The sequence below is a fragment of the Apis mellifera genome, linkage group LG9 (genome assembly GCF_003254395.2).
Source record: "Apis mellifera strain DH4 linkage group LG9, Amel_HAv3.1, whole genome shotgun sequence".
In the NCBI taxonomy this organism is placed as follows: Eukaryota; Metazoa; Arthropoda; class Insecta; order Hymenoptera; family Apidae; genus Apis; species Apis mellifera.
Genome location: NC_037646.1, coordinates 8,173,140 through 8,198,016, shown reverse-complemented (window position 1 = coordinate 8,198,016; position 24,877 = coordinate 8,173,140). Strand labels below are relative to the sequence as shown.

At 42.8% G+C, this 24,877-nt stretch overlaps 4 protein-coding genes across 7 annotated transcripts; all 4 read left to right on the top strand.

Moving 5' to 3' along the window:
- Positions 1–181: 181 nt before the first annotated feature.
- Positions 182–5,603, top strand: LOC410063. Its single transcript, XM_006561754.3, has 4 exons — positions 182–577; positions 3,336–3,535; positions 4,057–4,164; positions 4,377–5,603. Exons 1-4 carry the CDS (start codon positions 422–424, stop codon positions 4,519–4,521), a joined length of 609 nt encoding a protein of 202 aa, XP_006561817.2. The 5' UTR covers positions 182–421; the 3' UTR covers positions 4,522–5,603.
- On the top strand, positions 5,089–9,972 carry LOC107963974. Of its 4 annotated transcripts, none has more exons than XM_016914187.2 (4): positions 5,089–5,201; positions 9,080–9,240; positions 9,565–9,672; positions 9,755–9,972. In XM_016914187.2, the coding sequence occupies exons 1-4, from the start codon at positions 5,160–5,162 to the stop codon at positions 9,852–9,854; spliced, it is 411 nt and encodes a 136-aa protein (XP_016769676.1). In that variant the 5' UTR covers positions 5,089–5,159; the 3' UTR covers positions 9,855–9,972. The 4 variants fall into 4 exon arrangements, with proteins under 4 accessions (XP_016769676.1, XP_026298582.1, XP_016769675.1 ...); XM_016914186.2 differs by lacking the exon at positions 5,089–5,201 and adding an exon at positions 5,763–6,151; XM_026442797.1 differs by lacking the exons at positions 9,565–9,672; positions 9,755–9,972 and adding an exon at positions 9,303–9,558 and having other exon boundaries at positions 5,096–5,201.
- Positions 9,973–10,277: 305 nt separating this feature from the next.
- Positions 10,278–15,008, top strand: LOC726288. The gene is made up of 4 exons (XM_001122039.5): positions 10,278–11,355; positions 11,502–11,674; positions 12,599–12,715; positions 13,638–15,008. The coding sequence occupies exons 1-4, from the start codon at positions 11,212–11,214 to the stop codon at positions 13,765–13,767; spliced, it is 564 nt and encodes a 187-aa protein (XP_001122039.4). The 5' UTR covers positions 10,278–11,211; the 3' UTR covers positions 13,768–15,008.
- A 1,803-nt stretch (positions 15,009–16,811) lies between these two features.
- LOC100576702 lies at positions 16,812–24,514 on the top strand. Its single transcript, XM_003249876.4, has 4 exons — positions 16,812–17,111; positions 18,089–18,267; positions 21,748–21,864; positions 23,243–24,514. The coding sequence occupies exons 1-4, from the start codon at positions 16,974–16,976 to the stop codon at positions 23,349–23,351; spliced, it is 543 nt and encodes a 180-aa protein (XP_003249924.2). The 5' UTR covers positions 16,812–16,973; the 3' UTR covers positions 23,352–24,514.
- Positions 24,515–24,877: the final 363 nt, after the last annotated feature.

Here is a 24,877-nt window from a genome sequence, read left to right as displayed (position 1 = left end):
GAGGAGAGATCGAAGAAAGGAGAGACTTGGAGGAGGAATCGAAGAAAGAAGGAGAGACTTGGAGGAGGAATCGAAGAAGGAAGGAGAGACTTGGAGGAGGAATCGAAAAAAAAGAAGGAGAGACTTGGAGGAGGAATCGAAGGAAGAAGGAGAGACTTGGAGGAGAGATCGAAGAAAGGAGAGACTTGGAGGAGGAATCGAAGAAAGAAGGAGAGACTTGGAGGAGGAATCGAAGAAAGAAGGAGAGACTTGGAGGAGGAATCGAAGAAAGAAGGAGAGACTTGGAGGAGGAATCGAAGAAAGAAGGAGAGACTTGGAGGAGGAATCGAAGAAAGAAGGAGAGACTTGGAGGAGGAATCGAAGAAAGAAGGAGAGACTTGGAGGAGGAATCGAAGAAAGAAGGAGAGACTTGGAGGAGGAAATGATGTTTATTCGGACGAAGGTGGACTGGAGATTGTCGTTGCTGTTGCTCGCGGCGATGGGACGGATCGGGGCGAGCGTGAAGGGGGATGTTCGAGGGAAGAGGCAGGCCCTGTATCCACCGCCCCTCGTTTATCCTCTCGGCGGTGTTTTGAAGGTATTTATTCCGTACTTGGACGTAGTAGGCAGCGATAAAACTTAATAATAATTGAGCTTCGTCCTCTTGGAGGCTGATGGGATTACCGCGAGAGCAGCACGCCTCTTCTCGTTCCACCGAGGAGGGTTTAACTCGCGCGCTAATTTGAATAACGGCATCGTTGGCGCGCCCCCTTCATTGGATTGGACGGGGCGCGAATCCTTCGTTGAAATAATTAATCGGTTGATAATCAGATTTCGAATTATCGAAAGTTAGTCGTGGTGGTATCTATCGATCGATTCATTCGGAGTGATGGTATCCAAAAGATGAATGAAACGCGTTTCGTTTCGTCTCTCTTTCACCTCTTCTCGTATTCATAAATATCGCTGGATTGCTTCAAATTTTATCGTTCCTCAGATTTTATGGAGAGGGTCTGTCTTTTATTGTTCGTCTTTGATTTATTATCAGATTGTTACGAGAGAAAGGAAGCAACGATTAATTTTCGTTTAACGGAGAAGGGGAATGAAAAAGTAACTTTGAATAACAAAGAGAACTCTAAAAATATAACATTTTTCTGGTCAATTCGAAAATCGAAAAATTGGCGATGGAGAAAAGAAACGCGAAAGAGATTTCCCTCTTCTCGCCGATTGACGTCTCGGATGTCGTCTCAGTCACGGTACGGAATTAATTAACAGTTGGCCGGTTGGATCTCCCCTCGAGGAGGTGGTGCAAGGACAAGGAAACGGAATACGAGCTAAACAGAGAATTTGTTTGAGGGAGTTTAACGCCAGTGCCTTAGTTACGAGTCTTAGTCAGGGATTTAGGGTATGGACGTGTTCGCTTGCATGGTTGGAAGTAACCTGGAAAAAGGATCAGTGTAGAACTTTAAACGGGAAGGCGGTTAAATTTAACTCCTTTCATTTATTTTTATCTTTTCTCTCCGATTTCCTCTCTTCTCTTATCGAACGCGCGATCGATCGATCGAAAGGATTTCCCGAAATTCGCAGAAGCGCGGCGGGTGGCTGGATTTTCGAACGGAGGAATGTTGAATCCCGATCGACGTCACCACGGTTTCCACGGCGTGTAAAAAGTGTTTGATTAGCAAATTTCCAAGCAACAGGAACGACTATAAGGCAAATATTTGGACGTTCGCCTTGGGGAGAGGGCGGGAAACTGGCGTGAAATAAAATTCACCCGGTTTCTGGGTCAGTATGTATCTAAACAGGCGGAGCTGCACTGCGTCAAAAGCGCAGCTTCAAAGTGAGAAAGAAAAAGGAGAAACGGTGGAAAGAAGAGGGGGGGTTTGGGCGACGTTGAGTTACTTCCATGTCTCTTCGCTCGGCTTGGAAGGAGGGGGCAGGGCCTTGAAGCCTTCCTTCCATCTTATCACCAGGACAATTACGAAGTTGTAGCACGCGTCGTTTCACTTTTGTGCCGGACGGAAACGGGAACGTCTCGAAAACACCGAGTTTGAATTTATTTAACCATCCACGAGTCGCGACTCCCTTTTGGAGCTCGCGTGTCTCGCCTAACCTTTCAATGGGGGCGTGGATCTTGAATGGGAGAGACGGGAAAAAGGTTGGATATTTATCGTGCACAAAGGTGCGCGATGAGTGATCTCGAACGAACGAACGAACGAACGTACGACGTTGACGATGAAGTGAGAATTTCAGGAAGATATGATATCATCAACTCTCGTTGAATATCTCTCGCCTGATTTTAAGAGAAGAGAGAAAGAAAAGGATTTTTTTCTTTTCTTATCGCGAAAGAAAGAAAAATAAAACATTTAAGTTAGAGATAATGCTCGAGTACGTATACGCAAAGTGATAGTAGAAGGAAACGAGATAGAGAGAGAGAGATGGAAACTAAGAAACGTGGGAGGAAGAAAGGTAATTCAGCGACGCCGTAATATCTTTTCTTGGGAACGAATGAGGGTTAAGCAGTATTCGAAAAGTTGAGATCTAGCCTCGCCGAGGTGAGCTTCAAATTTTCCTTCCTTCCAGTTCTTTCTTTCTTTCTTTCTTCCTTTCTTCCTTTCTTTTTTTCTTTTTTGTTGGACTTTATCCCAACATAGATTGTATTCCCATTCCTCGTTTTCATATTCGTGGAAGGTTTAACGTAAAAATCATCGTGGTACAAACACGGCGGTAGGGGAAACTATTTTCTGTTTGATTCCGTTTCCGCTAGTTTTTTCATTTCATTACGCGCGCCAGATTTATCTCTGTTCGGGAAACGACTTGAAAGGGAAGAAGAAGTAAAAAAAAAAAAAAGAAAGGAGGAACTATCCGGTTTCTTCTTCCTCCTTCCTTCTCCTCCCCCTATCTCTCGGCCGTATAAATTCTTTACACTTGCAAAAGTTTCACTTCTCGCGATTCACGAAGTGAAACTTCTCTCTCTCCGTTTGATAATTCCTTCCTATAATCGCGTGGTTTATTATAACCATTCTCCAAGTGGTTTCAAGTGCTTAACATAATTGTAACTCGACTATTTCCTTGCACAATATTTTTTCACTTTCGAGGATCGAAGTGTGTGATCTCTCTTAATTGCACGATATAATTTCGATGGATCTCCTTTCCTTTTTTAATTTATTTCTGAAAGAATTCATTCTTTCATATTATATAAGTATTCGAAAAATTTTTATGAAATTGGCTCACGTTTACTTAAGGATTCTGTGTATCCTTTCGATCGATTAATTGATCGAGTTAAAATTTCTTTTCAAGAAGGAATCAAATCATTCATTCTAACGATCGAAACTTACTTGTTCTAAATTTCTGTCAAGCTCGTGGTGGGGTTCGCGATGCCGGTGCAGGTCTCGGGCCAGATTTTGTCATACGGCCAAAACATTCAGTTTCAATACATGTTGCCAAACAACGCCACCTTCTTCACCAACTACTTCGAAGACTCGTCACGAAGACGACGTAGAGCGGGTTGGAGCGAGAGGCTCCCTGTATACGACATTCTTCAACGTGAACTTGACATGTAAGTGCCTTTAACCCAGAATCTTCGAATCTTACTTGTCGAATGATGGATCGAGGATATAATAATAATACGAGAAAAGAATTTTTTCCATTAAATAAAGAATAACAACTCGTTTCTCGATTAATCTTCGATATCTTGGATTTGTATAACGATGAAAGATTCGTAACTCATCATCGATTCAATAATTCGACGTTTATAATTTGAGTTAATAATTACAAATCGTTTCGCCGCCCTTTTTATCGCTTATTCACGATTAATAATTAATTCAACGACGACTTTTTTACGATTGGAAATATTTCGAATGTATAACGCGTGTTATCGTGTAGGTTTGATAAATAATTAACAGGGCGCTCACGAATGATTCAGATATACGTATATAAATTTTATTAGTTTAAATTTAATCATATACCAACGAGATAATTCATTTAATCGTTGACGGTGTAATAAACGTTTCGATTAGATTGTCGTCTAACGTATGTGATATATCGATTTAATTATTAATTATTAACGATCGTTTGCAGGCGTAACGTGGACGGGAAAGCTTGCTTGAAGAAAAATATCTGCGAAGCGGCATCGACATCGTTGAGGGACCAGGGATTGGTCGGCGAATTGTTGCACTTGTTGTTAACGTAACACACGAATTCTTTTTATTTCTTTCATTGAAAAAAAAAAAAAAATGAATTGGAACTTGGCTCGAAAAATTCTTCCCGAATCCCCGAGCGAAAAGATAGATCGAATCGATGAATAAATAATGAGGATTTTCGGGAGAGGGGGATGTCTTTCCTCCACTTTGTATCGAAACGATATTCATGGGCTCGAAAATATGATATTTTCGTTTCAGGCCGGACGAAGGAGACGCTTTCACGATGGACTACGAATATTTAGAAGCGGCCGCGCTTGGAAGAAGGGGGAATAATTGCTCGATGATTTATCCCACGTGTCCTCCTGGCCAAGGAATTTTAGACAGAATATCCACGATTTATTGAGTATCGTAACGATAAGATGTTATCGTTGTACATTGTGCACACAATATCCATCATTATTCGTTGGAGCGCACTCTCCTCAACGCCTCCATTTTCTTCCTCGACCTAGTTACATCCGGCCTCGCGCCCGGGTTACTGTGCTACGCTTCTCCTTCACCCTCTCTCTCTCCCTCTCTCCTTCTCTCTCTCTGCTTTTATCAACCAAACCTTGATGCACGACTGTTTTCGTCGTTACATCGCATCTCTGCTATGCAATAAACGGGTTGGCACGTTCGACTTTTTATCGAGAATTTTCTTGTCGATTAAGAATGCCGGCGAAATAATCTCATTTCTCGAAGCACCCGTTTTAAATTAAATACGACACTCTTTGACGGATCCGCCTCTCTATCGAGTTCGTTTAATCGCTCGTTTCACCCTTGGCGTCTTGGGCTCGCGTCGCGTTAAAGAGGAGATTAATCGACGAGAGGAAAAAAATATATATATATATAGAGAGAGGGAGAGAGAAGGAGAAAAGGGGAAGGAAACTTTGTACTACAGCTCCGAGATTAGATTCATAAATACGTTGGGGAGAAGATAAGTGTGCGTAACGCGGTACGCGGGATAATTTGTTATTAAACCCCCGAGTTTTACGGGTATTTTGGATGCGCGCAATGGAGTTATTTCAACCGGAAGTTAAACCCAAGGTAGGTCGGTTTGAACAAAGTTGATTTAACCTAACAGGGGCGGATGTTATGCGGGAACTAAAACTCGAGAGAATTTTCTTATTTCAACATCAACATCCGTATTACCGCTTCTTTCGTCTTCTTTGAAAATCCTCGTGCTTCGCCCTATTTCTTCTATATTTTTTTTCTCTTTCCCTTCCCACTCTCCACCCCCTCCTCTCCAAATCGTGTGTAGTTGACTGCATTTTCACTCACGCCAGGTTTAATGAACCGTTCGAATAAGCGTAATTCGTATATGTACAGAGAAAATACGGATTTTCAAAAAGACACGAAACGAAACGGAACGGAACGAAACGGAACGAATTCTTGCCTCTCCCCTCTTCCATTCTGCGATATTCGATTCGCCGTTTGATTGAATTTGTATAAAAAAAAAAAAAAAAAAAGGAAAACATCAAATAAAAATTTCTCCTCGCAGTAACATTCGTGCTCGATTCGTGCTTTTGATCGATTCGAATATACATATAACCCGACATTCTCGAATATCGAATATCGAAAAAAAAAAGAAAGAAGAAAAAAAAGAACAGAAAGGAACAGCTTGATAAAGTTCGAAAGAAGAGGGAAGACCAAGAGCCAAGATCTTTTGGCGAAATAGGGGGGAAAAAGTCGTTAGTGGCCGGTCGGCGGAATGAGGGGGGGGAGGGGGCAAAGCACCGTTATCAATAACGAAGAGGAACGCTGGTTCCGCCCAACGTCTCAATCCCATCGGGCGAAGATTCGTGCAAGACGAGAGAGGCGAACGATATATTCGGTGCAAGCCGCAAGTTGGAGATTTTTGGCCGGGTGCCCACCGCCATCCATTGATTATGCGATTGTTGTTCCGGGCCATCCTCTGTCTCACCCTCGTTACCGCGGCCCAACTCGTGACCAGACCCGCCAGATCTTTGTCGTTTCGGAAGGGCAGCTCCTTTTTTGTGAGTAAAGCCATCAACTCTCTATCTATCTCTTTATATCTCTTTCTTTTTAATCGAGTGATCAATGAAGATTAATGGATTGTAAACTATATATATATAGCTTGTTTATGTAAATGGAAGAAATTGTTCCATTCTTCTTTTCCTGTGGCTGGATCTTTTTTTTTTCTTTTTTTGTTTTTCGTTAAGTAACTTTGACACAGATTTTCCGAATTATCCCAATAACCATCTCTCTTCGTTTGTTTTAAATATAAAATTTTCTCATTTGCGCGCAAAGAAATTATTCCTCGAAATATATATATATATATGTCTTATTCCTTTTTCTTTTTTTCTTTCGAATAACCAACGAAGAAGATTTACGAAATCATTTTACTTGATACCTGAATTTGAACGTGAATTTCGCGATAGTTTCTAGATAGATGTCTCCTACACCGTTTCACCTTTCCTTCCTTTTTCTCTCTTGGCTCTCGTCCTTTAATCGACTCGAATTCGTCCGTAACGTTGGGAGCATAATCTTCCGGCAACACCGTTGACCGTGTTTCCATCCGTGCGACGTGATCCAGTTTGCGGTCGCGGGGGAAAATTTATGCGCCATATGTGCCGGTGTATAGAGGACCACGACTAATGTAAGTCGATCGTTGCGCCGTATTTTCGCCTTAAAAGGCCGCCTAGACGACGACGCCCTACGAGCAACTCTGTAATGGACCGCATTAATGCACGATGAAGTTGCCCCTCAACGTAATTCGTGGATCGGGCTAAAACGTATATACCCACGGCCGCCGAAGCCGGATCCATTATCCTTGTCGTGCTCGCTTCCTCCGAATATTTACTCGCGAGCCGGCGAACGTGTGACCCCGTGTGGGTGGCTGAGAGGCCAACATCCATTCGAATCGAATATCTCGACTCTCGCGTTACTTTTGATCGAATCGCGAGATGGAACCCGATTATTTCCAATTGTCGAGTCCAATTTTGAATACTCGTCGTTCCTCCCCCGCGAATGTAATAACTCGAGAGATAAAATTCTTCCCCTACCGTGTTTATTCAGAGGGATGGGATTAAAGAAGAGGAGGAAGAAGAAGAGGAAGAGGAGGAAAGGAGATTATTGTCAATAATTTTTCCGCAGCGGGATTAGACGTAAAGTAAATTTTCTCCACTCTGTGGCGGATTATTCCCGGTGGTAATTGTTTACGATTTTCGGGGGCGCGGAGGAAGAAGAATGCACCAGGTGCAGCAGCCGTTAGATTGCATTTCGTGCTTGGAAGAATTATGCAGCCATGTGATGATCCAGTGCACTTACTACGATACCTCGAGCGGAATCGAGTTGGTATCGACGATGCTGCACGTGCACTATACACCTCCCCCCTCCTCTCCCGCGTGTAACATACGAGACAGCCGTTGAATTCCAGATCACCGTTCCATAAATCGATACACACTGTGCAATAATAAAGTGGCAAAAATGCGGTATCGCGTTGCGTTTTATCGGATCCAAGCTTCGATATTCGTGCTCGATGCTTGATTTATCGGGGAATTGATTATTTTTGAATTAAATTATTCGAGAGGATCGACTCGACGAAGGAAACGAGGGAGTTTGGTCGGATAAGGGAGTGGTATATCGCTACATTTCGTATTTATTTCTTCTTCGATGGAATTATCGTTAAATTTTCAAATTATTTCTTCCTCTCTTTTTATTTACGATATTAGACTTTGATTTACGTGTTTTTGAAACGTTTAACGTTAAACATTGGAAGAATTTCACGAATATTCCCGCAACACGTTCCCATGGGCAAAAAGATACGCGAGAAGAAAATAGGAGAGGAGAGTACGATTAAGAGGATGTAAAAATTGAACCGAATCTACGTCATCTATTCAGGGAGCGCAGCAACGATTTATCATCGTTCCCTTTTTCGACAATCCCGAATACAATCGTACGTTCGTCGCTGGATTGTGAAGGGACGCGAGTCGCAAATTCTCTATTCTTCTATTATTTCCCTCTTGCCTTACGGATCTTGGAGGTACGGTGAGATCTTCTTTCGAAAAACGAGAAAGGAAGAGGAAAGTGAAACTCTGTCTCTTTCTCTCTCTTCGTTTCATTTCTTAATATCCGAGAAAGTCGACGAATCTTTGATAAATGACTCGGCAGATTCGAAGACACCTTGCGACCACCTGGACGAGATATACGCCGAGAGAAACAGCGTGGCCAGCAACACCTGCCTCCGTCACTTTGCCCCAGCCTGTTCCTTGCCTTGCTTCAAACGCGGCGCACCGTAGATCGAGTTTACCCTCTGCATGCTGTTGTCGATTCGAAATTGAAATTTCACCCTCACGCTCGATCCCGGACACACACGTGTCCCTTTTGCTTTTTAGTCTCTCTCTTTTTTCTCCCCTCTCTTTTTCCTTTTCTTTCTTCTTTTTTTTTAACTTTGTCCACTCGATATTGGATACTGGGCGGGGGGAGGATATGCGGGTTCCTCCTTGCCGTGATATTGGATTATTCTCAAAGTCGTCCCCTCCTCCCCCTACGGCCGCTATTCTTTCCAATATGAAATTTTTAACCCCGAGAGTGCGCGTTTTCGATCATGCCCCACCAGAGTAACTCGGCCGGCCAGCCTTTAGGCTGACCTAAATCGCAATGAAAACTGGCGAATCGATCGCGAGGCCGCTCGATTCCCATCACGTATCATCGGCCGTGCAATCAGGCTTCGAACAATCGGGCTTCTCCGTGACCGTGACCGTACCTCTCCTTACTTCCGGTTACTTGCCATTCCCTCCCGCTATTACCTCTCTTTTCCCCTGGAATAAACAAACCAATTTTAAACCGATATCGATGAAACGAGACAAATAGGGAAGTCATCTCGACAATCGTGATCGATGGATCGAGGAGATCCATCCCCTCTGACAAGCTGTTGACACTCCTTTTTACTCATCCTACAGTACAGGGTGAACTTCAAGATCGCGATGTTCCCTTACACGACCATCTTCTCGCACGTGGCTGGTTTCAAACTGGTGTGGCTGCTTCCAACCGGGGCCGAGATCACCAGGTTCGTCAGGTCCGTGGACGACGTTCACCAGGCCGCCGAGATCGTATACGAGAGGTAATAAATAGTTTAACAGAACAGTGAATAATGGATCCGTGACCGTCCTGGAACTCGTACAGCCTAGGAAATTACAACCCCTGGAATAGCGGAGAAGAGGTTGGATTTCTGGCCGAAGGTTTTCCCAACCTCCCCAATGCCGCGTCGGTTTCCGCAGTTTCTTTCCATCCCTGCCCTTCCTTTCCATCCCTTCCCCCGATTCGAGTCGAAAAATCGCTTTTCGCCCCGAGTGTTGGCTCGATTCGAAGACGGACGAACCAACGCTTTTCTCCGGTTATATATACGGATAAAATATACGGGAGGGAATGTTAAATGTGGTTGCAGCCACGGATTCGACGGGAGATCGTGCCTGTTGAAGAACATCTGTCAAGCGATGGAGTACGTGAGCCAGAGGGACGGAGTGATCGCGAAGATATTGAAATTGTTGGCCGGGTAACATAGATATCGATATATTGCGCGACCAAATACGATTTGTTATTAGAAGATGTTATTAACGACTGCGATAAATTTTCAGATCGTACAACGGTACCACGGGTAATCCTGTTTACTGCGACGTCCACGTAAGACGTTGCCCCCTCGACTTGATCGGCGTCGACTATTTCACGGGCCAATGAATCGACGAAGCAACTGATCTGGTTGAGAAATATATTTTCGAATCGACGAGTTATTAACTACTTCGTAAATCAATAAAGATTCTCACAATACAGAGAGTATCAATTTAACAATTGGAAATTGAGATTTATTATATGAAATTATATAACACCTCCTCGTTAATCGATCCCTGGATGGGATGGTTAGAGAATAAATTCCACTCAAACCTATCCGTCCGAACGGTAAAAGTAAAAGTGCAACCGGACCGTGAAATTTTCTTATTTCTCTGGATACGTCCAGAGGAATAGAGGGAGGGGTGGGGTCCACATTCCTCCGTGGACAGCAACGGTCCTATAATTGCATCCGTGTCGGGGGTGGGGGGAGGGGCCGGCAGCGACGCGTTAACGAAAAGCATTAATTTAGAACTGTCCTGCGGTTTTCTTCCCCTCCACCCTTTCCGTGTGGGGGAGGAGAGGGAAGGAGGAGGAGAAGGTATGTGCGTGCGCGCAACTCCCATATGCAATTAACAGCAGCTCGTTCCGCCGCTATGACCCGCGAAATGAGGAAATAAGTGTCGCCCCGGTGAAAAAGGGCACTTCTCCTCCCTCTCCTCCGCGACACCTCCACGTCTGCCGTCCAGTTTTTCGAGAGAGAGAAAGAGAGAGAGAAAGAGAGGACAGCAACACATTCTGGAAGACAGTGTGAATTAATATAAACGCGCATTTAAAAGTACAATGAGCGAGCCATCTTCCGTGTCTCTCCCTCTCTCTCCCTCTTATATATACATATTTCAAGCGATCCTCGCCCGTCTTGGAACGCGATGATTTCTATCCCCCTCGCCATCTCGAACGAAATACGTGGACGTTGACTTTAATAGATCGCAACGTAAGGGATGAATAATATTTCAATAAACGGAACGAGAGGAGGAGGATGCACAAATTTTTAGTTGCTACAATTGTTTAAAAAAAAAATAGAAATGATGAGAATCGGTTGCTAACCAAAACCGAGGAGAAAGGCTCTCGATATAATAATTAAACACCAGACGGTGTATAATATCATATGTATATATATATATTATTTGCCGAACGAATTATCGAACGAGTGGCCAATGTCTGTTCGTTAGACCCGTGAAAAAACACGAATCCGTCTCACGTTCCCGTTATTCGAGAATACTGGAAACGTTTGCCCGTGAAACGGAGACGGTCAGTGCGGAAACAGCGTTCCAACCGAGTCGCGGGATACGATTCTTGGCGCGCGTTCTACGTAGAGGGGGGAGGAGTTGGAGCGTTTTTTTTCCTTTCTCCCTTTGGAGAGAACGGGGTGGCGGGCGGCGGCCCATGGTGCAACGCATGAGAGTCGCATCGCGGCGGCGCTCGAGGGATGCAAGGCATCCGAGATCTTTTCCTCGTCTTTGCGTGCCTCCATTTCCTCGCCATCTGCGTATCTGAAAACGCGATCGACGCTCCAACCACGCTGTCCAGGCGCAAGAGGTACTTGATTTTTCCCGAAGGGAGTAACATGCAGGTATGGAATAGAATTTTGTATTTTGTTGAAGAAAAATTTTGTTTCGTGTAGTAAATATAGTATTTCGAATTTTATAATCTAAGACTATCGTGTATCCAATTTTAATTAATCCTCGTTTTTTTTTTCTCACACTCTTCTTTTTCTAGTTAGTGTATTGTCTGACGGTGGGAACCTACGTGAAGGAGAACGACGTAATAATGGGGATAACAGCAGCCCTGGCATGGGAGTTGCCGAGCAAAGTGGACTCGAAGGTGTCGAAGTTGCTCGATCGGAAGAGTAGAAGCGTCATGTATCCGAAGATAGAGGCTCTGCTGCAATCGTGAGTAAATTCCTCTTCAAATATTCCTCTCTTCTATGTTTAACGATTTTTATTCTTCAATATTCCTTCTTCGTTCTTCCATCGAGAAATTATTATACTCGATGATTAATTATCTTAATCGTCGAATTCTTCGAGAGAAATAAGAAATAGAGGAAACAGCGTGTAAACGCGAAGGTGTCGCGTACATCCTTTCATCCTTACTTCCCTTTTCTGTCTCGATCCAAAGCGAAAGCTCGTTTCCCATTCGTCCTCGAAGCGTGACGTAACATGCAAATGGAACCCTTTTTTTCCCCCGGCCAGCCACATGCAAATGCGCGCAGAAATTTTCATGCGGGACGTGCGAGAATAACGAAACAGAAAGAGGACGTCGCTTGTTTGATTCCGGCTATGTAACGCATTCCCTTTATTTTCGTAATTCGTATTTAAATCGCGGCGCTGTCGACACATCGGCCCCCTCGAATATTAAATAAGAGGCACGAGTAATAAAGTGAATTATTCAAAAGGTTCTAAAGGTGTCGTTTAAACGTCGTTTAATATCTTTCATTAGATAAACAGCTTCTGAAAGGAAAAGGGGGAAAAAAAGAAAGAAAGAGGAAAAAAGGATACATCGTGGAATCGTTTTTTAAATTAAAATACGCGACAAACTTTTCCTTCGGCGCAATTTTTCCTTTCTTTTTTTTCTTTTTTCTTCCATCAACGAACGAACGTTTAACGAGACCCCGAAGGATGATATCAATATCTCGCGAATATCTTATATTCCTTTTGCAGGAATTTAATTAACACGAGTCTATTAACGTTCCACGAGTTTTGCTCGTTCAAGTTCCATCATCGATCACTTTTATCGATCTATTATACGATCTTAGATAGATACTCTTTGACACACTTGCGAAAGAGCAAGTGTTTTAAACGAGAATTTGTCCGCAGCACGGGCCTGGATGGAAGAGCTTGCGTGATGAAGGCGCTGTGCGAGGCTGCCCGGAGGAGCCCACAGGATGTTGGAAAAGGGAGCCTGGTCCAGGAGTTGCTGCACGCCATCTTTACGTGGGTATCGCGTTCACCTCATCGATATTTCGATTATTTATGGACGCTGGTCTGATCGTCTCTTGAAACCATGTAGATTAAGAGAGAAAAAAGAAAAAAAAAAGAAATTTTACATCAATCGTAAAAAAAGATGAGATCGAAATTACGATTGATATTCATAATTACATTAATAACAAATGCGACGTATGAATATGAAACGAAGCAGCGATATAGTAATTACGTGGTTAATATTCATCGAGGTATTTACGTTAATTATTAACCGAAAATCCATCGAATTCCGAACCGAAAAAGAAAAACGAAAAAGGAGGCCGAATTCTGTATATCCTCTATGTATCCCATATGTAATAACCGTATTCAATGACGAAACAGGGATAGCTAATTCGAGCCGTTATTCAAACTCGCAGCTACTATGAAACTAAAACGTCTGGCCGGGGCGGCGTATAATCAATTAAAGGGATTAATCAACCGAAACGATTGAATCAGGAGTAATGTCCCGGATTCAGGTAACCATCGGTTAGCCATCGATTTTGCCAAACCGATCCACTCGTTTCGAACGAATCAACGCTGTTGCGCTTTGTCTATAACTTTTTTTCCACCGGTAATTTTTTTCTCCCAGTATCTTTGGACGTAATATCCTTCCTCTAAATTCCATTCGAGGCAAAGGAGAGAAATTACCACGCCATCCTGTCCAATCATAATTACATCAAATTACATCTACGATTTCGAATGGAATCGTCTACGATGATCGAAGTAGCTTTAAAGGGATTATCCTAATTCCCTCCCCACCCCTTATTTCCCGCTATTGTGATTTCTTAACGGGGACGAGAGATCGGATCCGTTGAAGTCTGAAATCGAATCCGGATCTCGGCCACCTCCATTCGACCTTAAAGTCTTAAAATCCCGCCCCCTCTTTTTCTTGCAGGTTGCCGGGGGACGGTGGCCGTTTCGAGCGATCCGAGGATCAAGCTTACGAGCGCGCTTACACGAGCGGAGAGGATTGCAACGGGCTGTACCCGACCTGCCGCCACTCCATTTACGAGCTCGAGTTCTGAGTCGCCCCAGCCATCCCCCTCAATTGGACGCTATTCGTATGCGTGCGCGAACGTTGACCGCGTTTCCCCACGCGACGGAAACGTGCCTCGCCCTTCTCCTCGCCGATTCTTCAAACCGAGCCGTCCGTCTAATCCCCCCGATGCTTCGGTCGAATCGCTGCCAAAGTTGACCGCATCCTCGTTCCGTGTTTCGAATTTTTCCAACGCCTCTCTCTCTCTTTCTTTCTCTCTCTCTCTGTGAACGTGATCGTGCGAGCGATCCAGCACGGGAATTTTCGAATGCAAAGTGGACAGATATATATCGGAGGAATGGAAATTTTGAACAATTGTCGGTGGAATGAGTTGGATAAGAATGGAATGGTTACGACTGGTGTGCGGCTAGTATCTCTATTTTATCGGAAATGGATCGATGGAAATGAGTGAAAGAGTTAATTTTTCTTTTTTTATTTCAAGTTACAGTTTATCAAGAGAGAAAATTAAAAGATTGAAAAATTAAACTTGTAAGTTAATACTGTTTGATTGCATTATATGTTATATTGAGAGTGTAGTTGAGTTGATTATGATGGAGAGAATAAATCGTGTTAATCCATTTAAACCAAGTTGCAGATTGGATATCTGTTAGGTAAGTATCGATCGATCGATAAAAGTTGTTACGCAAGTTGATGATCCTTCAGGCGATGCACCTTGGTCATTACGTATCCCATCATTTTTCTTTCCTAGCAGAGTGTCGACGCTCTACGCGTTTTTTTCCCTCCCCTTTTCTCTTTCAAAGATTTTTCACGACTTTTTCGCCACGACATTTTAGACGATGTCGGGTATATATTCGCGGTAATTCGTTTTGCATTAACAAAATGGTCAACCGAGTGACCGCGGATTTACAGTTCATTTCGGCGGAGTGCTGTGCCTGCCCAGCTCTTTCAACCCTTTTGTAAACGGGCCCGAGTGAAAAAGTCTACAAAAGCGAGGGGAGGGGGAAAGAGAAAGGGAAAATGGAAACGGAACGGGGAGGAGGAAGAAGAAGAGGGGAATAATATCGCGGTATTATTTAAATATCCAATATTTAACCGCCAAATATTGCAACAACGTTTAAATGCATTCGTGACGTTTTATTAATAATAATAATAATAATAGGTTCATGACATCCATTACGAAGGCGAAGTTCACTTTGCTTTTGGAACGGAAGAAAGGAAAAAAAGAAAAAGAAAGAAAGAAAAAAAAATTAAAATTTCCACACGGTTTCCTCGAAATAAAATAATCATACAAACGTAAAGTCTACTTTTTTTTTTAACGTTATTTTAATCCCTATACGTGGAATTTTATTTTTCAAAGAGGATTAAGGCAGGTTAATGCCTGGGTGGAGATAGAGAGATGATGGAGGGAGACAATTAAACGCATCCGCTGCAATTTGTTAACGCATTAAACTTCCAATTATGCAATTTTGAATGTTTGCGCGATTCCTCTGTATGTGTGTGCGCGCACGAGTGTGCTTTAACTGAAAATCCGAAACGACGATTTATTTTTAATATTAATTAAAATGTTGTAACATGAAGGATCGCGATTCTCTCGTATCGTTGCTCGATGTAGGCCAGCTTGAATTGCATTCGTCGAGAGATCAAGATAGGATTCGAGTGGAATCTTGGTATTCATCTTTCCCTTTTAATTCAATGGGGTGGAAAACTTTTGGATGAAATTATACGTACACGTGTATATTGGTTGGAAAGAGAAAAGAGAAAAGATGCTTCGTTATCGATATGTAGATAGTTACATGCAAGGTGATGCAAAGACGGATGATTGAAATATATTTTTGATTGGAATGTAACACGTCTCAACGAAGAGAAAAGAGAAAGATTTCAGATTTTGGAAAAAATAAATAACATCCTACCTACGTTCTATAAAGAAAATTCTTCCCCTCTTCCAATCGACAAGAAGATCGTTTGAAAAATTATTCCCAAATTAATCGAAAATTTGAGAAATAAAAGGAAATACATTCTTTTTTTAAATTAAATTCTCTAAAAAAATATTCTTGCTGAAGGATAATGAACTTGACCTGAGAACATTAAAGCAATAGAGAAAGTATGGAAAGGGAAGCGAGGGAGATTTTTATCAGAGAATCGTGAAAAATCCGCTACAACACGAAGCCCATCCAACTTTGAATAATTCTAGAAAAATTAAGGGAACGATCGAGGATAGCAGTAAAAGTTTTCGGCGAGAAAAAGGGTTAAAAAAGAGAGAGGGTAAAGGAGATTTATCTTCCCCTATCGCGAAAAAATCCGCAATTCCAGCAGCGGCCGATTCCAATTACATTTTTGGCCATCGGTGTGAAATTTCGTGGCGATTCGAAAGGGGGGGAAGAGGGGTGGACGATCACCGATCCCCCATCGTTCTAATTACTTGGCGAGCGCTCGGACCCGCGCGATCTTTCCTCCTATTTCTATTAATTCGTTTCTGGCACCAACTCTCTCCGCGCGAACTTTGCTATTTATGCGGCTACCGCCACGTGAAAATCCATTTGCCGTTATTTATTCAACGTGGCCCGCTTCGGTGCGCCGATGTCGATTAATATTTGACCAGGATGCCTTCTAATTTTTAACCTGCGTTTCCTGCAGAGTTATATATATGTATGCCTATAATTTCGACCAAGCCTGGAGCGAGAAAGAGAAAAATTCCACAAACTTGACGCGTTTCCTTTATTCGAAAAAGAAAGATCCAAGCCATCTTTTAAAGACGTTTCGAAGGTATCGAAGATTTATCGAAAAAGATTTCTATCCTTCCCGTACTTTCTCACGAGATTGAGGATGAGGGAACGGCAAATAGAGATTAAGCGAATCTCTCTCTCTCTCTTTCTCGGCCGACACACAGTAATTTGTCCGTGAAAGATTGAAAAACGCGACTCTTACGAGCGCACAATCTCCTTTACCAATCGTTCTCTGCGGAAACCGTTGCGCGAACGATTCCACGGACCGTGCAACTGTCCAGAGAGTGTACGGTGAAAACACGATCGCCACTGGGTACATTTCAAGCGGGCTAATTTAAGCGGGCTCAACGACCCCTTCTTCTAAACCGTGAAACGCTAAACGGTCTAATCGCCATTATAGCCACCATCCATTATATCATCTCCGGTTATTTCACTTAACGTCTCTCTTTCTCTGTGTTGCGAGCGAGCCAGTTCGCCGAATTCTCCCGCGTCGGCCAATTTCTCGATCATCATGCGTCTTCTACTTTTCACCCTGTGGATTTTAAATGGTGCGACTTGGGGCGAGTCGATCGAGAACAGGAGCATGGAACGATCGAAGAGAGGATTCGAGGAGGAGTACTTGGTGTTTCCAGAGGGAAGCAACGTTCAAGTGAGTGTGTATATATATATATACTTTCTCTCTCTCTCTCTCTCTCTCCCTCGGTGAAATTACTCGACCATCCTTCGTTCACATCGCATCGTGGAAAACTCGGTTACGACGTCAGAATGGTGCATGCACCGTCTGTCCTCCGGTTAACTGGATAACTTGGCGGAAGTTGCGATGCAAACGACGCCCTAATAATTTCTAATAAGCGGCCCCGGCTCCGGGAGGAAACCTGCATTTCGCGAGTCCTCGAGTGTTTCGTCGAGAGGGCGGCGAGGCCATGGAAAATTTAAGCGCTAAAAGGAGACGGAGCTTTACTTGCAACGAGTAATTGGCCGAGATGAAACGCGTTGATGGAACTTCGAACGGGAGGGGAGGGGGATTAACGTTTTGGAATCGATGAGGGAGTAAAAAGTAAAGTTTTTGACAGCCGACGATTTGCTGTTCCATTCGCGCGCGAACGAATTTCTATCTCATCGAACCACTTGGACGATGTTTCGTCGAGGGAGCCGCCTCCAATCTCCCAATTGCTGTCGGCATCTTTTCACTCTGGAATTTTCCTTCCTGTCCTAGCTTCTTTTTTCTACTTTATCACCCTCGATAACGATGAAGGGTTGTTGTTAGTAGATTAATCGCAACGGTTTTTATCATATTCCATTCTCGATCTGTTAGAAAATAATAGAATGATCACGCGAGCGAGGAAAGTATTGCATGAGAAATAACGACGAATGTTTCTTACCACCAATCACCAATTTACATCGCGTTTCTTTTCTCCCTTCTGGAGGATGAAAATCGATTATCTCGGCCCAGTATGTTGCAAGATTTCCGAGTAGAGTGTTGGACATGCCAAAAAATGCATACCATCGCTTCTTCCCTCTTCATATACATCTGCACAGCTAGTAAAGAAACCGTCGAATCAGATCGGCGCGATCTTTCCTCCCGAGAAGGCATTCTCTCGACTTGAACGTTCGATTCGTGCGCAGCTGGTGTATTGCATGACCATCACTACTTACTCCAAGCCTCGAGGAATGTTCAACATCGGATTGACGGCTGGCCAGGCATGGGAGCTGCCCTCGAAGAGCACCCTGTCCAACAAGTTCAAGGATTATCATCGTCGAAGCAGAAGGGAGCTGTATCGCAAGTTGGAACTACTTTTGGCAAGGTAAGTGATGGAAAAAAAAAAAGAAAAGAAAGGAAAGGAAAGAAGATGGAAGAGACAGAAACAAGGATTTCTTTCGTCCTTCGTTCATCTTTTCATCTTCTTCAAATTTTAACCAAATTAAGTGTTTCTTTTATTATTCCGTCCTCGTCTATTTGAAGATTTGAGAATTTTCAACGAAATTTAATTACAGATTAGATTTTACGCTTTCTATATATGTATATATATAATCTTAGATAATCTTGAGAATGGGTTGGAAAGATATTGAAAACGTTTCAATTTATAATTAATTTAATCCTTCGGAAAAGGAAGCTAAGTATAGAAAAAGCGTTTCTTTGAACTTTGAACTGGTGGCTATTACAAAAATTTTTACGAGAGTTGTAAGCATCATCGATGCGACTTGCAAATCGACGAACAGAAGCTTTAAAAATTCGATTTACCCTCGACTCGAAACGTTCTTTAATCCGAAGGCGGCATTATTCGCGTGAAAACAAAGAGGGCTACTTTCTCCAATATACCTTCATCCAACGGTCGAAATCTCGAGGCAAGGGCTCGAGATCATGGCGAAAGGAGCCGCTTCAACGCGAGCCTCGGAACCGCACAATCGCGGCTGGTCCGCGAAAAACTGCAGCTTTTTCTCCGCCCTTTCTGTCTTTTCCACTCTCTCTCTCTCTCTCTCTCTCTCTCTGTTGAATCGACGAGAGAAACGAGCGACGAAAGCTCGATTCGGCAGCGTCGAGCTTTGTTTCGTCCTCCTGGACCTCTGAGCAAAGAGGTGAAACGGTACGCGAGATGGAATAAAGAGGGAAAGAGAGAGAGAGAAAGGGAAATAGAGTGCTTTGAGGTTGAAAGGTACGGGAAGTTCTATCGTTTCGCGATCGCCTTCCACCATTTTCGTGGGTCAACGTTTGTACGTTGCGATAGAGACGACGAGGGAAGGGATCGGGACGCTCGAGAGTCGCCGGCCACTTAACCCTCCTCCCCTTCTCATTGTCGTTTTTTCGCGATTATCCAGCGAGAATCGGACAAGTGGTGGAGAAAGGCTAGGTTTCTATCGGTAAAAACGGTAAAAATTCCGTGACCACTTGACCGTGGAATTATTTTGCATTATTTTGTTTAAAGTCGAAAAGAAGAGGAAAAAAGAAACGAGGAGAGAAGAAGGGAATGACGACGATTTTCTCGTTAAAAAGAACGCGAATATTCAACACGAGGATTTGCCATCAATGACGTTTGATTTAATATTTTTCGAGGAATCCTATCGTCGTCCTCCTTCTCCTTCTCCTCCTCCCGACGAAATAAATCTTTAATTATCTAATTCTTAAGTAATTAGACAGGAAAGATTCGAGTTGATCGTCGAATTATTTTGCCTTAGAGAGGAAGAAGAGAACAACAATTTCATCCCTTCGAACGATCTTCTCGTTAAGGAAGATTGACGATACATAATATTCCATTATTCCATTATTTCGGGACAAAAGAAGCAGAAACTTTAATAAGCAGTTTTCGTTACCATCGAAACAACTAGATAAAGATTGATCGTTTTACATCAACGATCTTGTTTTAACCAAAAAAAGAAAAAAAAAAACTGAATTCTCCGAGGTGAATTTTCTCATTAAGAAACTAAGAAGTAATATTCTTTCGTCGTTGTTGTTTCAAATCCGAAACGAACGATATACGAACTGCATACGCGAATCCAGCGAAGCATTATTCGGACGCGTAACTCTAAAAAAAAAAAAAAAGTGGAGGCGTTATCGATCGATTAATACAGCCATCCAGGTTGCTAGAGCGTTGTACACGCGCGGTCGAGCATCGCGCACTGCTTACATAAATATCTTTGGATCGGGCCGATATTGGTAACCATTTGTCAAGTGGCTGCATCGGGGGCCGCTCGGCCGACAAAATGGCAGTCAAGATTAATTTTTATATTTATGCTCGTTTCATTTACTCCCCCGCCGCGTTTCCAAATCGATTTCTCCTTCTCCGCCTCCCCTTCAATCGTCTCTCTCTCTCTCTCTCCCTCACCGTCGCGCAGGAGACGATAAATACACGTTCTCCGCGAATTGGTAAACTGTCACAATTGGAAATGCATCCGTAACTGTTGGTGGAAATACGTTCCGCTCGTTTCGGAATTATTTCTCTTCTCGAATTCTCTGATCGCGGTCTGCTCCCTTCCACCCATTGTTCTCTTGATTGCGGCTTCTTAACCGGATCCGTATGCACCAGCTATACGAAGCGAGTCTCGTATTCGAGGGTAACACGAGCAACATCGGTTGTCCCAATTTTAATAACACCGAGTCTCAGGATGCACGGGGACTGGTGTATTTACCGGATATTATACTTACGAGTTAAAATATCCCTTAAGCTTAAGTAAGTGAAAATCGTCCAATTCCATTTTTTTCGTGTATAAGTATGGATAATAACAACGATGAAAATTGGTATTCTGTGTGCATTGTGCATGGAAAATTGTGGAAGAAAGATTAATTTAATATTGGAAGTAAAACAATTTCCATCGAATTCTATTTTTCTAAAAAAGACATTTCTTCGTATCCTTCTACGTTTTCAGAATTTGAATTGATCTATACTCATTAAAGAGAGTATAGATTAGTATATTGACGGTATATTGACCGGATATTACTTTGATTTAAAATATTTCCTAATAAGTAGATTACTTCTTGATATCCGTTCAATTCCGTTTGAAATATTTTTGACACGAATAATAAATAAATCACTGGATGATGATACCTGGTGAACCACTCTGTGCATATTGCACGAATTAGAAAGAAATTAGAAAGTAGAAAATTAATGCAGCAATAATTTCCATCGAATTCTATTTTTCTAAGAGAAAAGGTTTCTTCCCTTTCGAGAATCACGATTAATCGATCGTGAACTCCTCCAACTCTACTGTAACTATGTTTGTTTCCAAGGAGATCAAAGGTACGAAACGACACGCAATATTCCAACCGATTCCCATCCGCAGTTGGCATTTACATGCTTAAACGTTCCTGAACTAATTACGATGCCTTATCTCTCATTAAAAACGCGTATCCTCGACAACCCGCAACCTCCAATTTCCTCTAATCCTTGGATCTTCGTATCTTGGACCGTAAACCAATTGGTAGGAATATTTTCGAATATCCCGATTCGATTTTTTCGGCCGAAATTTCGAATTTGCTCGGAGATAAGTCGCGATAGATCGGATCACACCTTAATAAGCCACGGTAATTGGCCACTGGTATTCGTTTAGGGGTTGGTTGAGGAGGGCGGGGTTAACTGGAAAGGGCGGAGGAGGAGAGCACGGTTGTAAACGTTGGCCGCCACTCGTGCCTCTGGTATCAAGCCACCGATGGTATTATCGCCGACTTAATGAATGGAGCGACGGACTCCAGCAGCCGAGGGACGATAACGAGGCTACGATAATGATAAACGATCCTCGTGCAACCATCCCCCTCTGAACCTTCTTGTTGTGCGTTGTTGTTCCATATCCAGCCGGGGCAAGGATGGGAGAGGATGCGTTTTGAAGGCGATTTGCAACGCGGCCGGGAGGAGTCGAAGGGACGTTGGGAAAGGATCCTTCATGCGGGAGATTCTCCACACGGTGTTCACGTGAGTATATCCTTCCTTTTTCGAAAGGGAACGAACGAAATGGACGATTCGTGATCTTTGGTGTGTTTAGAGAAAGTAAAGATTTAAAGATCGAAAGTAAAAACTTTCTGGAAAGAGTGGAAGAGGAAAAAGGAGGAGGAAAGGTTTGGAAATTGGGCGAGGATGGAATTCGTTAAGGATTAATCGCGATCTCGGGCAAAGTGGATGGAAAGGGAGATCGATTAAAGATGAATGGGGTAATTAGCGTTTGTTGGCTGGTAAATGAAACGGGCGCGATGTTATACGCGGTTCGTTGGACTTTTCAATCAGCCGGGATCGATCGAAAATGGAAGATCGCCGCCGCCGCGTTGGAAGATTGATCGATGGAATATTGAATAGGGGAGAGAAGATGGCGGAACGAATGGAAAACGCAGATTAATCAAATGTTCATCGAGAAGGCATCGAGAAGGTGACGATCGCCAAATGGGCAACGATGGAATGGTTAAACGATGATTACCGAAAAGATTGATTAAAAAGAGGGGGAGGGAGGGGTAAAAAATGGGGGATCGCGCGTTGATTGATCGAACCGTTGATCGATGATTTTTTCCCTTTCTTCCCTTCCTTCTTTCTTTCTTTTTCTCCTTAAAAAAAAATTCCACGTTCCACGTTTTCAAGTTTAAAGAAAAATGGGGAAGGAGGATGCGGAAGGGGAAGGGGATGACGGATGCATCCGTTATCAAAGTGTCGTCTCGCCGTCTTTTCGAGAACTCGGTACTCGAGAGAAGCTCTGGTTCGAAAGTCGGAAGAAGAGAGGAGGGGTGGCCCTCCACGTGACAAGCCGGTCGCGTTACACTTTTTCGATAACACGTTGAATTTATTCATGACATCCGGTGTTGCGCTTAACGTCGTCGTCCCCGGGCTGCATCGGGGAAAAGCCCGACGAGGCCACTCGCGGAATTCCTCCTCGACAACTTCCTCCTCCCCCTCCCCCTCCCTCCTCGTTCCATTTTAATAATCGTTATGAAGTTTCAGGGAGCGCTTGCGAGAAGCCGCGAGCTCGATCGAGCTCGTTGTTTCGTTCCTTGGAGATGCCTCTCCCGATAATTATTTCGATAGAAGGCGATGAAACGCGAGACTTTTTCCAACTTTTCCTCGGATATTTTCTCGAACTCGGTTTCGAGATATAGGCTCGAGGAAGAGGTGACCCGTTAAGAGGTTGATTCGAGAGGAGCAGGATAGAAAAATTCGTTTTTCTAATGAATTCTGATGATACGTACGATTTCACATCGATGCGAAATTTTCGTTCGAAAGCAGTTTGCTAGGAGATTGTAGAATATAGAATATTCTTTAACAATATCCTCCCTTTTAATAATAATTCAGAGAAGTTTCCACGTTTCAGATTGCCGGCGAGCTACGACGACGGTGATCCAACGACCGAGTACGAGAGAGCTTACTTCCTGAAAGAGAATTGCAACGAAGCGGAGTGGAAATGTCCGGATGTGTTCTGAGAGAATCTTTCTTCTTAATTCACCAAATAATTATGCCACCACTGTGTCTTAGATCTCTCGAAGAAGCTACCCCTTTCCGTCCAATCACCTTTACTCCAAAAATTATTTAATTATTAACTCAAAGATAAATAAAACGAAGATCGCTCTCTTGTCTCTTGTTTAAAGAACGAATAAAAAAAAATCGCCAATCTCTTCTTCTACGTTTCCATCTATTTCTTTTTTTTTACGGATGATTCGCAAAACAAATCGCGTTCGAAAAATATTGTACATTTACACTTGACTCGAGGAGAAAAGATTACAGCTTGCAAACAATTTCTCTCGAATCTATCTGTAAGGATGAACTCGTGCGATATAATGCGCGGAAGACGACGCGAGATGTCGGTATTCGTGGAGCGGAGGGAGTTATCGGCGGATTCATCAGCCCTAGGACAACACCGCGGCCCGGAATAATATCGTGGCATGTGCTCGAGCACGCACCCTTCCTGGGGATTGCGGCCTGGTTTCGGTATTTTGCTTGCACGCGCGCGTATCTCGCTTTCGACCGCGCGTGTTTGCGCGTGCACACATTTCGACGTAACGCAATTCCCCCTTTGAGAACGTCAGCCGAGGTTTGCGCTCGAATCACCCGCCATTAACGTTCTATCTCCCTTCTCTCTCTCTCTCGCTCTCCCTTTCTCTCTTTCGAGTTCCTCGAATTTGTTTGATTTGCGCGTCATTTGCAATTTTAGAATTTGTACCGTTGGATGTGAGAAGATTCAAGACTTCTGGGGGAATACTTAATCAGATTCTACATTCTTTTCTTTGTAAATATCCTGTGAATCTCGTATTCAGTACTTACGACACGTTTCGTAACACTAGACAAACTCTTTTTTTTTTTTTTTTTGAAGATGTTTAAGAAACTCTTTGTTTGTTTAAGAGGCTCTTTTTGCATCCAACGTAATCAATTCTCACTTGCTTCCGTATCGTTGGAAGGGAGATTTCATGAGCTAAGCGAAAAATTTCATCCTTACAGCATTGGTTCGAGTAATTAAGTGGACAAGATTCATTTTCAAATTTGTAAGAAATAATCAATGTAATGTATAATAATCGTACATTAAAATTTTTAATCCTCTTTTTTAGACAGAGAACTAATCATGTTTCAATAATTGAGAAATATCCCAAATTTATTAAGAAGCATTTAAATTTGATAATTTTATAACGATATGATTTATTTTAATTTAAATCGTTATAAATTATCAATAAGTTTTTTATTCTTTTGTAAATTGAGGTTAAAGTTAATTAACCTTCGTGTTTCAGAAATTCACAAATGTGACGATTTGTTAATGATTTTTTTTTTTTACATGTTCCACCTCGTTCCACGCAATAAAAGTTGGAATATACGAAAAGTAGAAACTTTCTACTTTTTTTTTTACCGCCCATATATTTTATTTACGAAACTTTACAAAACTACTAAAATTAATTTACGACCGGCCATGATATACATGCTAACAACCGAACAGGTTCATCACTTGACTTATGATTCTTTA

Coding starts and splice junctions, on each gene's coding strand:
- LOC410063 (XM_006561754.3), top strand. CDS start 422: ATGATGTTTATTCGGACGAAGGTGGACTGGAGATTGTCGTTGCTGTTG. Junction 578..3,335: donor CTCTCGGCGGTGTTTTGAAG/GTATTTATTCCG, acceptor ATTTCTGTCAAG/CTCGTGGTGGGGTTCGCGAT. Junction 4,165..4,376: donor TTGTTGCACTTGTTGTTAAC/GTAACACACGAA, acceptor TTTTCGTTTCAG/GCCGGACGAAGGAGACGCTT.
- LOC100576702 (XM_003249876.4), top strand. CDS start 16,974: ATGCGTCTTCTACTTTTCACCCTGTGGATTTTAAATGGTGCGACTTGG. Junction 17,112..18,088: donor CAGAGGGAAGCAACGTTCAA/GTGAGTGTGTAT, acceptor ATTCGTGCGCAG/CTGGTGTATTGCATGACCAT. Junction 18,268..21,747: donor TTGGAACTACTTTTGGCAAG/GTAAGTGATGGA, acceptor TTCCATATCCAG/CCGGGGCAAGGATGGGAGAG.
- LOC726288 (XM_001122039.5), top strand. CDS start 11,212: ATGCAAGGCATCCGAGATCTTTTCCTCGTCTTTGCGTGCCTCCATTTC. Junction 11,675..12,598: donor ATAGAGGCTCTGCTGCAATC/GTGAGTAAATTC, acceptor ATTTGTCCGCAG/CACGGGCCTGGATGGAAGAG. Junction 12,716..13,637: donor TTGCTGCACGCCATCTTTAC/GTGGGTATCGCG, acceptor TTTTTCTTGCAG/GTTGCCGGGGGACGGTGGCC.
- LOC107963974 (XM_026442796.1), top strand. CDS start 6,044: ATGCGATTGTTGTTCCGGGCCATCCTCTGTCTCACCCTCGTTACCGCG. Junction 6,152..9,079: donor GGAAGGGCAGCTCCTTTTTT/GTGAGTAAAGCC, acceptor CTCATCCTACAG/TACAGGGTGAACTTCAAGAT. Junction 9,241..9,302: donor GCCGAGATCGTATACGAGAG/GTAATAAATAGT, acceptor GAACTCGTACAG/CCTAGGAAATTACAACCCCT.